Here is a 12,785-nt window from a genome sequence, read left to right as displayed (position 1 = left end):
CTTGAGATGTTTTTTGTTTCTTTTCTAGATGTTCCTGACCCCCAAGAGTTTAGAAACTAATGTTATACAGGACAGCAAAGGGCAGTTGAGAGCGTTTGAGTCTGATTATTGAAAAAGTCATTCCTGAATAAGAATTCTACATAGTCATCAATAACATTGACAAAGAAAAGTCATTTTTTCCTCTTTAAAAGTGATGACATTTTAATTTATTGTATTGACGCAAGGCAGAAAAAATCTTTGTTGATTATGTCTTTCAAGCACACACACACACACACACACACACACACACACACACACACACACACACACAGCAGGATTAAAGATGCACTCTGAGTCACATTTACTAGTTAAATACAGTCCTTATCTACACATGCTTGTCACCCACACAAAATACGCACAGACGCAGTACTACTGTGAAGCAGCTGTGATCGGTACTGAGCCATTTCTGTAATGGTGGTGTAGTTAAAAAGAAATTAAGAGAATTATTATCTGTCTCAGGCCTCGGCCGCAGGCCTCAAGGCAACATGGGTAGATGCATTAGTGGGGGAACCCGAATGTGTTCACACACTCACACAAAAACACATTCTGGGGGCACGTGTGTGAGCTGCCTGGCAGACATTCTGCATCAAAGACAGATAAAGGAGAAAAACTGGTATATTTAAATAAGTTTATTCACCGAAGATTTAATGTAATGTTTTTTTTTAATGTTTGTACATTATCGATTTTTTTTTACTACCTCTTCTGTCCTCTTTCTTATCCTCCATCTTTTCTTTAGCTGCAGTGGAGTGCAGTTCTCCAATAAATCACAACAGTTTTATTACACAGTAAGATATAGATGACCAAATGGCCAAAGGGAGGGAAAAAAAATGAACAGCGACGTGAAGGGCAGCTATTACAAAGGATTAACATTACGACGTTTGTGCTCTTCCTCATTTAAAAGCCGTCAGGAGGCTCACTGCTTACTGTACGAACAAAAGAAAAAGCCCGATCCAGCTACAGAAGATTGAAATGTGCGCCTGCACAAAGCCTGTTTGCAAAAACATAGAACGGATATGAATTTAAATGTGCATCAAGCGCTTTAACTCATGCACCCAGCGCATCCTTTTTGTGGCTGGTCACTTCAGTAGTTGTGTGTAATTCAGCTTAAGAGTGTTTCTTGATACCTGGATGAGTGAATTTGTTTGCATGTGTGTTATGAGAGGTGATTAGTGATCACTAAAGGCTTTTTCATTAGTCTATCCCTGGGCACTTGAAAACAAAAGCATAAATTACCTCCAGCAGATTACCCACTAATCTCCACCAGTGCTTTTTCTCCGTCTCGCTCTCTCACTCTCTCTTTTCCTCAAACTCATTAACATCCCTGCCTTTATGATCCCCTCTCTGGTGTGAAACCCAGTCAAACAATCAGTGATAAATTTGGCAGCACTCTAACCCATTCATCCTCCTCCCAGTTTCCTGGTCTACACCTTAAATACTGAAATCACAATTTCTCAATTTTTCCCCACAAGCATTTGGAGTACAGTTAATATTTTAGCTGATACAGGTAATAACAATGACTTAATTTAATCTTTAGAAACAGTAAGTAACAACCTGCCAACAAGGTGACTCACACAGGTCAGCATCAGGTTCCTCTCTAGAGAAATGAGTCCACCCACCCAGCAAATGCTTCTAAGAACAAAGCTGGTGTTTTAGCTCATTGTCTTCAAAGATCAGTAGAAAAATAATCTCAAAAACTCCCAATGGTTTAGTCAAAAAACAGTATCACACTATAAAATAAAAAGATTGTAATTAGCTTTAGTAACTAAGATACTAAAACAAGAGACGTGCTTGCCAGCTCGACTCTAAACTACCAGTTTAGCTGGAGGTTTAAATGAACCCTCTCTTGCATTCTGTTTATTCGGAAAACTGCCAGCATTTCTGGTCTGCCCTGACAATTATGTGTCCATCTGCTGTTTGATTAAACAAGCGGCAGTCTGACTGGCTGTGTACCTGCTGAAGTCAACTTTGGCCAGCAGCTCTCGTCTCTTCTTGTTCTCCCTCTCCTTCTTCATCTCCAGCTCCTGCTCATCTGAAAGGATGTCTTCATAAGGGAGGTCATCGAGGTCGACGTCGCCTGGCATGATGAACCTGGGAGACGGCAAAGAAATGACAGAAAAAAGAAGCGCGGATAAACAAAATGAGACAAGCAGAGTAAGTCTATGGTGAGTGAAGAGAAGAGGTTTTTATACCTGCCCCCATCTTCCCCTTTTCCTATGGCTATCAGGGCTTCAAGGTCGGTTCCCTTCAGGCCATACTGCAGCAGCTCTTTAGCTGCATCAACATTCTCTGGGACGCGCTCCACACACTCATGCAGCACCCATGAGCGCTTGCGGATCTTGCTCTAGGTGGGATGCAGGAAACAGAAGAAGATGGAGTGAGTTCAGAAGAAATGATGGGATAAAATACGATACAGAAATAGGATGAGAGGGTGAAAAAATTTGCTATAAATTGGCAAAAATGATGCGTGAAATAGAGTATGGGGACTTGTGCTGCACTGTGGGGCGATCGTGGCTGTGGGGCGATCGTGGCTCAAGAGTTGGGAGTTCGCCTTGTAATCGGAAGGTTGCCGGTTCGAGCCCCGGCTTGGACAGTCTCGGTCGTTGTGTCCTTGGGCAAGACACTTCACCCATTGCCTACTGTTGGTGGTCAGAGGGCCTGGTGGCACCAGTGTCCGGCAGCCTCGGCTCTGTCAGTGCGCCCCAGGGTGGCTGTGGCTACAATGTAGCTTGCCATCACCAGTGTGTGAATGTGTGTGTGAATGGGTGGATGACTGGATGTGTAAAGCACTTTGGGGTCCTTAGGGACTAGTAAAGCGCTATATAAATACAGGCCATTTACCATTTAAGTGTGTGCCTCTCCCACGCATTCACATAAATGCACTGAATTTTTCCCCCCTTGCCAACCAACAAAATATACTGTGATTAACACCAGAAATTCTGATACAATCCTTCGTCTCTCCTCCTCATTTCCTCACACGTATGTGTCTCCTTTGACTGATGTCTTACCAGATAATCTTGTATCGAGGCTATGCTGACGGTACTCTTCCGCCACTGTCTCTGGTAGACGAGGTCAGAGTCCAAACTGTATGCCTGGGCAAGAGACAGGGCTTCACCATACTCCTCATTGTCAATCTACGAGATAAACAAAAACACAATATGAGCTCTTTAATTATGAATGTTTCTTCCAGACAGTGGAAAGACAGCACTAAAACAAATCCATATCATCAGGAAAGACAAGCATTTCAACAATGATTTAGTAGGGATGATGATGAGTGTTTGTGAAATAAAAGGAAATAATGAGAAGCTAGTCCTGGAATTGGCCAAGCAGCACCTCTGACAAAGAGGAACTATGTGTTTCTAATGTAAAATTTGAATAAAAGCACCCAAAAACAAAGATCAATTAGTTTCATTTTCTGCTATATTCAATCCTGATCCCAGGGGTATCGAAATGATTCATGCTGTGGGTTCCTAAATCAATGTAATTAAATAGAAAACATTAAAGTATATGTTTCTACAAAATACCACTGCAAAAAAAAAGAAAGGGAAAAAAGATAGAGGGAGCATTGTCCACAGACATATTTTCCATTACACTGAAGGACAAGGATGTCAAGGTATTGAATAAATCTATGCCTACACCGCAGCCTTTTTGTATGCACACAGAATACCCAAAGACCGAATAGGAACAGCTGGAACATGCAGATTTCAATCAGTGTAGCAATGCGCAATGTGACACAGACTGAATTGGGTTTGCTAAAGAGGGAGAAGGAGAATGTCTGAAGGGAATTTCATGTCTGGGGATATCTGAAGAAAAAAAAAAATCAAATAGCCCGAGTTAGAAAACATAAAGGAGAAATCAGAAGCCGTTTAAAATGACACAAAGCATCAGCACCATCTTTCAAAAAAAAAAAAAAAAAAAAAAAAAAAGCCAAAATAGCTACACCACAATCACAACTGACCATCGGCACAGCGGATGCTTTAAAGTAGAGCCTGCCTGAGACAGGATTTTTAAAACTAATGCAGTATTTGGTGATCTAAATACTCCTTGATATTCAGATTTTTTTCCTTTCAGACTCCAAAAACATAAGCAGACGCTAACATTTGCTATGTGTCGTTACTTATTTTCAGTTTTACACTCACACACACTACCAGGCTGCTCAGATCACATGTTCATAACAGCCTCTGGTATTCTGCCCTCTGGTGGACAGACCTTGCAATGTCAACTCTCGTAGCATGGTTGAAGGGTGTTTCTCTTCCTTTTTACTCTCCCTTTTTAAAAATGTTATGCGTCTTCCTTTACAATGTCACTGCCAATAGATTGTCACACAGCTGATAATATGACCTTGCCAATAAATTCATCAGACATTAGCTTCTATTTTACAACACATGCTAGTAAGTATTTTAAAGTGAAGCTCTACCCTTATTTAGTTTTATTTAGCATGCTAAAGCATATTACTTACCATGCAGAGGCTAGCTAAAAATCATATTCAGATTATGATGATATTAATCTAAAGCAGTGAACAAGTCAGACAAACTGATTCTGTGGAACATTTCTGCTTCCACATTAATAAATTTTAACAGCACAATCACATATTTTAACTGTAACGGTCTTATGAGTTTTTATGAAAATGGACACATGCTACTGTCCCGTTCTATTTATTGTTGATGTTGTCATTATTAATAATATTTTATTGGCCAGGAATAAATGTCAGCACATTATAATAATAAAAGATTTTTTTTATCATATCAATGTCTCACAAAATCTTTCAGCCCAATATCAAAAGGATATTTTTTTGCAAGCCCACTCAATTTGTGCTTAAGTGCATATGTGGCAGAACACTGGCTGACAGACACACTGAGTATCCATCTCTTTTTCTGTGTAGGAGTACAAAGCAACACATTATCCAGACTGTGGTTCCTGGAGGGCAATAAGAACCCCACACAGTTAAACCTCACGTAGGAGGACATCAAAAATGTTTCCTTCTCTCTCTGGATTCAGCTAATAAAACTGTTAGCAGCTCTGCCAGTATTCTACTCATACAATCAGGGTTACGCCAACAAATGGATCATCAAACTCTTAAACACATGAACAGGCTGACTTGAGGAAATAACCTGGAATCACTTGTTCGAGTCTATTCACAGTCAATTGCAGCACAGACCTTGGCTGAGGTGAATCTCTGGGGAGAGATCGGGTCATTCTGGTTTCTGCGACTGAGTGAAAGCGTCTGCGTGTGTGTGTCTGTGTGTGCGTAGCTATTGAAATATCAAATTAAACTAAGCATATATAAGACAATTAAAACGCATGTAAAAAAAAAATAAATAAATACCATATCCATGCACACATTAAACTCAATCATACACATATAATAAATATTCACATATTTATTATACACATATATTTATTATATGTGTATGATTGTGTATGATGATTACTTATAGAGCTATATGTTGTACAAATTAAAACCAAACAAATAAAAAAATGTAAAAAAAATCAAACAGGAGAGCAGAAGCAGCAGCTGGGATGGTGCTGCTAGTACCAAGTGTTACAAAGAGATAATAATGATGTATTACTTTGTAACTCTCCACTGTTAGGATTGATGGTGATGACTAATGGCATCTAATGATGATGACAATGATGAAGAAGGCAGTGGATGATGGGTCATAAAAATGACTGATGAACCGTGCTCAAACTTGTGCCGGTTGAGAGCCGATACCACTCTCACTGGGCTTTATGATAAAGCATGTTGTTGTCTTTGCTGCAATTTGTAGCAACTAGCACCAACAGCCATATTTCTAATGCAGCAATTAGCATGTCAGAGAATCCCCTGTCTGAAAAATAGCGTTAAAGCAGGCTGAACATCTTGCTTGGTTTTCATTTCTCTTCAACGGCACTTTGGAGCCGATCCAACAAAACAATAGCACTTCACTGAGCTGGCACAGGATTTATTTAGTCAGAAACCAATTTTGCAGATCAGCCCGTTACAATTCAGTCAATGGCCAAATGGATTCAGATGACGTTCTTCAGATGCTGCTAAATTAAGTAGCAAAAAGAAATGAAGAGCTTCATGCTAAATGTGATATCCAACATTGGAAAAAAAAAAGATTAACTGGCACAGCACTGAGGCACATATGACTCAGTATCAGTGTTAATATGATAAAGGCCTTACATAAAGGACTGTGTAATTAGAAATGGAGTATATTTGACATGTTAAGTAAGTAATATTAATTTCTTTCCCAGTATGAATTTATAAAACCACACAAGGCAGAGAACTGCACATCAGCACTGGAATTGTTGTTTAGATTGCTGAGGCTTCAAATCCAACACATGAAGGCACCTCAGCATGAGCACTGACGACAGCTCTTCACAACCTAAACACGTAAGCATTTTGTTGCGTGTGCTGCAATGAATAAGTAAACAGTAAGAGAAATCTGACTCTGTACTTTCACCAAAACTGTGCGACCTCACTCTGAGAACTCTCTGTTTAACACAGCTGCAACAGGAAATGTCAAACTTTGCCTTGTGTGTCTACAAACAGCACCTATTCCCTGAATGTTTCAAAAAAAACAAAAAATAGCAAGTTCAGCTTTAAAGATGGTTCCCTTGACAATACCAAAGTTATTTGCATTTACTGTCGATATGAACTGAGTTACCACCATCCTAATTGCTGGCCGAGCACACAGCTGATGCACCAAAGGCAGATCATGCTAGAGAGTTTTCAACAGAGACATCTGGACAGTTCGACAACTAAAACTTTCAGCAGCCCTAAATGAGTGGCAGCAGCCACCTGGGTCAGTCTGCACCGATGACTGCAACTCATGTGTGATGTGCCTCTTTGCAATAGTGGACTCAACTCAGCTGGTTGTCTACTGGTTATTTTCCTATATAAAAGCATGGTTGCCAAGCACCTATGTCATTTTGCAAGTAAATCACTGTTCTGCAGCAAGTACGTCACTATTTGTGGAGGAATTTCTGAATTTCTATTTGAAATCAACGAGGCTTTGACTGGATTCTGAATGCAAGTTGTAAATGTAGATGGCCACAGATTTGGGATTTTGTGGATTTAGTTAGTTGAGTTAATCACCATATTATCACAAATATCATAACAATTCTTATGGTTAAATTATTAACTTTTTTTTTTTATTTTCGAGGAAGTCCCAAAATGTCTTTACCAAAATAGAGCTGGCAGCCATACAGACCCACAACATGCAACAAATGCAAGTGAAACATAAAGTAAAATACACAATAAATGTCATGAAATCCATCCCTGCACATAAGTTTGTCTAAGTTTAGATATTTCTCTAAATATTCCTTGTCTGAGGTGCACAGTAAGAGAATGCAATCCACAGACCTGTCAAAACCAAGGCACACTGGAAAGCAACAGTTTAGAGAGGCGTAGGTGGCAACTACCAGAGCTGAGACATAAGCATGCATAGGCGAGCTGGAAATTGACCATATTTTTTATACGCATGATGTGCAGTAGTGAAAAGGAAAATCTGAAGTTGTAATCACGCATAGAGATGCATGGTAAACTGAATCAAAGATCCCTAATCTGCAGGAGGATTCATGCAGGAGATCGGCAACAGATCAGTCGGGGGATCATCAAAGCCAGGATTCACTGTTTAGTGATGAACATACAATAAATGGCTCCAGAAAATTGAATGGAAATTCATCTTTTTCAACAGGCTTCATCACAAGCTTTTCAGTGATAGCCATTTACTAGAGGGGCTGGATTTATTCTGCAGCCATACAAAGGTCTCATGATCCACCACTTTCACAATTCAAAGTGAAACATTCAGAGAGATTCAGGCTTCAGAGGAAGTCTTTGAAATTCAAGAGACAAACCCCACGTAACTTATATCTGCTACCCACTTATTAAATTTAGCTCTCACCCTGCTGACTAAATAGCAGGGTATCCTCACTGTGGGGCACAATGTGAGCTTTTACCTGTTCAATAAAATTATTGCCTTTAGAGTGACACCCACAAACGTATTTTGTGGGTGGGAGAAAAGAGTTCGTTTTCTCATCAGACTGCATTTATTTACAAGCCGTGTTAGCCTCCTACCTTCCTCTGGTACAGTTCTTCCGGAGTGGTTGACCTCAGGCTGACCAGACGGTAGTTCTTAATAACTGTGCGAGGGCGTTTCCGTGGTGGAGCGAACCGTTCCATCTCTGTCACGTAATACAGGCCCTGCTTGATGTAGCCAAAGTAGCGGGCTTTGGCTGAGGACTCTTCGTCTGAATCAGATTCTCCACCATCATCTCCCTCCTCATCTTCGCTGGCTCCCCCACTGAGGCTGCTCTCCAGGCGCCCACGCTTCTGGGCCAGCTTCACCTCACACTGATAAACAAACACAAGACAAATTGAAATGAGGGTGGAAGCGCAAGACTTTGAATGACACTGCCAATACATGGCTTAAAAGTGATCATAAAGCCACAGTTGTCTTTTCACATAAAATACATCTGTTTCATTGGCCAAGATCATAAGATGAGGGCTGTGAAACAGAAGACGACGCATTTCCAACTGACTGAGCCTCAGATTTACAGTCTTTTGCCCAGAGTGACTTTCTGATGCTGCATATGGACACGTCGGTGCCAGCATTCAATGGCGGATGATAAATGAAGCACCCAGCACAGTTTACATCTAGCTGTGTTTAAGTTGGTAAGGACACTTAATTTAACGCCCTCATGCTAGCTCAGCAGGCTGTCTGAACACAAAACAGCAGCAAGGTCAAGCTGCTCAATAGAAAAATCTAAATCCTAGCTGTCCAAAGTGATTTCTCTCACTTGTCTTAACCTGATCTGTAGGTCTGTGATTGCCTCAGTTGGGAGCCCATTTTAAAACTGCGCACTGTGGCAAATACTCAGATTTTGGAGCAATGCCCCTCTGGATTTTCACTCATAAAAATGTGACACGTTTAGCACCTGTATAACAGCTGTGCGCAGCAATCATCATAAAATAGAAACAGGGAAAATACTCCACATCTGTGGAGACATACGCACAACCCCATGTTCAGGGCATTATCAATGCACACGCTGCTGTAAGATACAACAAGAGATGCCCATCCCCCGTCCCCACACACTCTGCACTGAGACAGGGTGATGAAACCTTTCCTCAGAGTTAGCAGCTAAAGAAATTGCTCGCTTTTTATTGTGCTCTACGCAATCAGATTTCAAAAATTTTTTCAAAAAAAAAGCACACTACTTTAAGCAAAGAGCAGGGTGATGTGATATCATGGTCTTTGTCTGAGGATGAAGATGCAGGAAATCATTTTTCATCCCTTTACCACTACAGATACACAATTACACATTGTCACACACAATGACACTAGAAAACTGGAAATACCTGCAGGGATATAAGGATGTAGTTTTTTAGCAGAAAAAAAAAATGAATCACACACAATCACCTCAGCTGTCAGAGGACCTGAGCACACACTTGTGTTAGCAGGTGTACCTTTTATTAAAAATGTGCAGTCACGCCCATTTTACACTTTTCTTTAATTTTAATGAAATAAGTGATGTCCTCATGACAAACATGTGGCCCATATAGTCTCTTTCATTGTTCCAGACCACTGCCTGTTCAGATAGGCTTCAGGCCTGTGCCACACTGAACTCAATAAGCAGTGTAGAAAACTGATAAAAGAGATGAAGAACTGTCCTCTATTCTCCCATGTGCCTTTTAAAGCCCTGAAGTCCAAAATCTATCATCTAACAACTGCAAAAGGATGCTTTCATGAGGCCTGCACCATTGTACAAACTCTGTTTGCTTAACCACGTGAACACCTCTATCTTTACATGTTTTTCTTCTTTCTTTTTTTTACCTCCAAGCTGAGGAAGCCCCCATCATGTGCAGCAGTGACTCGAGGTGAGGGCTCAAACCATTCACAGGATTTCCCCAGAAGGTTGCGCAATGTCCTGACAGAGGAGACGGTGACAGAGCCAGAGCAGCGGGCCAAAATCAGCACGTTGTCACTCCACCAGCTCACATCTACCAGCGGATAGAACTGCTCCTTATCTGCGACAGCGAGACATAAGGGTAGTGTTAAAGATGTGACTGTCTACCAGAGGAAGCTGACCTAAACGGAACAGAAAAGATGGTTCCCCTACTTATAATAAAAGTTTGTCTGCGCGTGCGTTGTACAGCTTTTGTCATCAGTGGCCCCACTTTCTGGGATCACAGTGTTTCTGAATTACTTTCCTCCTCTAAGATATATTTACACATGTGGACATGTGACATCATTTGTCATTCTTGAGATGAAGTATCACACAGATTATTGCTTACAGAAGCTGTCACAGCTGTCATCACTACTGGCCCAAAACTGTCAAAGCTGCACAAACAGAACACACACACACACACACACACACACACACACACACAGAGAAACGCACCCATACACAGCCATACACAGCCATGGGCAGCCTTTGCTATCCTTGGCACACACTATAACTGTATAATTCGGTGAATAAGGCACGTCAAAGATCATTAAATTGTATCCAGGCTGGACTGCTATGTCAGCAGCCAACTAGGCTGTCTTTCGCCCTTCGGGCCAAACTACCTTTTATTTTCTTCCTTCTCTCCAGCGATGTCTTCCACTCTGGGTTGATCTCCTCAAATCCTGGCTGCGGGGAGGAACGAAGGAATGAAGAAGGGAGGAAAAGAAGAAGAGAGAGCGATGGGAGAAGAAATTAATCGGCTAACCCGGTTTACACTTTTAACACACACACAGACAGAAGCTGTGCCAGCAATGAAGCAGAACATGCTTACACGCCGCATAAATCCGCAAAGCATTCTGAAAATATAAGTTCTCCATTTGCCATGTCACTTTCTGCCTGACGGAAGCACACACACATTCACGCAATCTTTCCCACCACACACCTTGGCCAGAAAGAGATTACATTAATACAGTAAGCCAAGCATCTAATGTACAAAATATTCCCACGGCACACAAATGGAAGTGCACACAGGTTTACTCTACTTAAGCAAAATCATGGATGCTTTAAATCACAAGTAAGTCAGAGGCATACCTGCAGGTCCTGACTCCATGTTGCCCTCTGTTTAAGGGACGGGATGTCCCAGAGAGACAGACGACCAGAGAAGTGGATGACAGCCAGCAGGGTGCCGTCAGGGCTCAGGCTCATGCGAAACACACCGTCCTGACCAATGATGACACACACATCATGTTAAAGAGAATATTCACCAGCTTCCACAACTTGAGCTTAATTCTCCATCAGGCACACAGAGGAGGGCAGCCCTACCTTTTCGTCTCCTTGTCTGGAAAAGAGTCTAAAACTGGGAATCCTGAAGAAACCTCTTTTCTGATTCTAACACAAACAGAATATGTAATGTGTTACATACTGCATAAATATATCTATTTTTTTGCATAAACACGTGTGTGCATGTGTGACTTCTTGCCATGCTGACATCGTCCTCATAGCTGGTGACCTGCTTGTAGTGTGGTGAGCCAGAAAGAGCCCTCCAGGCTGTGATGCCACAGCAAGAGGCCTTGGATGCACTGTCATCGCCTGATTCACAGCCGCCTACAAGCAGCAATCTGAAAAACAGGAACACACACATTTGTGGATACCACCTTCGCGACTGTGCCCCAAAAGTTCAAATTAAACTGCATATCAAGGATTTAAAGTTAAAATTGTCACTGTGAAGCTATCCTCAGCCTGGGTCAAAGCCAAGGGATCAGTGAAAATTCACAGTATAAAAGCACCATTTAGCAAACCGGGGGATATCAGTTTTATTTATCGGATAAAAGTCCGACTGGAATCAGTGGGTCAGTAGTTAAGACAAGCAGCACCACAGTGATAGAGGCTCTCTCTTTGCAGTGAGAAGAGCCCGATACAATACTGATCAGGAACTCAGAGATAGGCGTGAATGGTGGACTGCTGTTCAGCTCAACACTGCCCCCTGGTGCACAGAAATAGACTGTTTTGCTGGAGCTGAGATCTCACAGATGAGTTTGCAAACTGGCAGATGAGAGATGAGATGAGATAGCCTTTATTTGTCAGTTGCAGGTCTTTTGCCCACAACCGAGATGACAGACCTTGCCGACCGTACATACAATACACAAACATCACATTGGGGAGACAGGTCAGGCTAGGTAGCGAGGAAAAAAAACATCGAAATGTGTAACACAAAAGGATAATACAGGAATGCACAGATATCAACACACCATAGCACAATAAACACAGACAAGCAACATGGGAAAGTGTTCCAGTGTGTACATCTGATCTGGGACCGCTGCAATCTTTCGACTGCGCCTCCAGCTGACCCGATGTCCACATCAGAGGGGAGGTAAGCGTTGGAGGTGGCGTTGGATCCGGGGTAGGGAGGGTGATGCGTCAGTGAGTGCTTATCAGTATATGCATGTGTGTGCGTGTCCATAGTTCAGCTGAGGACAGGACAGAGTGTGCAAAACCTCCAATATGATTTCCTTCTATACTCTGATTTCTTGTTTCATGAAAAAGGATTCAGCCAGACTCTTGTCCCTCTGATGCACATTCTCTGATACTACTCACTCAAAGGTGTGCATGCATTACAAAATAAATTATGCACCATTTTCATAATTACACTCAGTTTTTGAAATATTTTCTCTTTTACCCAGTTTATCACCTTTTTCTCCTTCTTCCCTTCCTTATCTATCAAATTCTCTCTGATGCTAACCCAGTTCCCGCATGGGAATTATTAAAGTTTTATCGCATCTATCAATTGGCAAAACACTAGACAGTAGCTGCCAAAATCC

The 12,785-nt window shown here is 41.6% G+C and overlaps 1 protein-coding gene across 2 annotated transcripts in view; it reads right to left on the bottom strand.

Moving 5' to 3' along the window:
- Nucleotides 1-12,785, bottom strand: part of nbas (NBAS subunit of NRZ tethering complex) — a 182,729-nt gene that overhangs the window by 152,316 nt on the left and 17,628 nt on the right. For both annotated transcript variants that reach the window (XR_015125006.1, XM_086263811.1), the window contains exons 10-18: nucleotides 11,447-11,585; nucleotides 11,290-11,355; nucleotides 11,059-11,187; nucleotides 10,590-10,653; nucleotides 9,855-10,048; nucleotides 8,099-8,374; nucleotides 3,045-3,170; nucleotides 2,229-2,380; nucleotides 1,990-2,127 (exon numbers count right to left, since the gene is read on the bottom strand). Coding sequence is in view for 1 of the 2 variants with exons in the window: in XM_086263811.1 (XP_086119937.1) it covers nucleotides 1,990-2,127; nucleotides 2,229-2,380; nucleotides 3,045-3,170; nucleotides 8,099-8,374; nucleotides 9,855-10,048; nucleotides 10,590-10,653; nucleotides 11,059-11,187; nucleotides 11,290-11,355; nucleotides 11,447-11,585 (1,284 nt within the window). In the remaining variant the exon portion in view is untranslated. The remainder of the gene's footprint in view (nucleotides 1-1,989; nucleotides 2,128-2,228; nucleotides 2,381-3,044; nucleotides 3,171-8,098; nucleotides 8,375-9,854; nucleotides 10,049-10,589; nucleotides 10,654-11,058; nucleotides 11,188-11,289; nucleotides 11,356-11,446; nucleotides 11,586-12,785) is intronic.

Source organism: Aulonocara sp. 'chitande type north' Nkhata Bay, linkage group LG15 (assembly GCF_057382095.1).
Source record: "Aulonocara sp. 'chitande type north' Nkhata Bay isolate Kocher_YH1m ecotype deep benthic linkage group LG15, A_spYH_male_GT1.1, whole genome shotgun sequence".
In the NCBI taxonomy this organism is placed as follows: Eukaryota; Metazoa; Chordata; class Actinopteri; order Cichliformes; family Cichlidae; genus Aulonocara; species Aulonocara sp. 'chitande type north' Nkhata Bay.
Note: the sequence above shows the minus strand (reverse complement) of the source record. Positions and strands in the feature narration are given on the sequence as shown.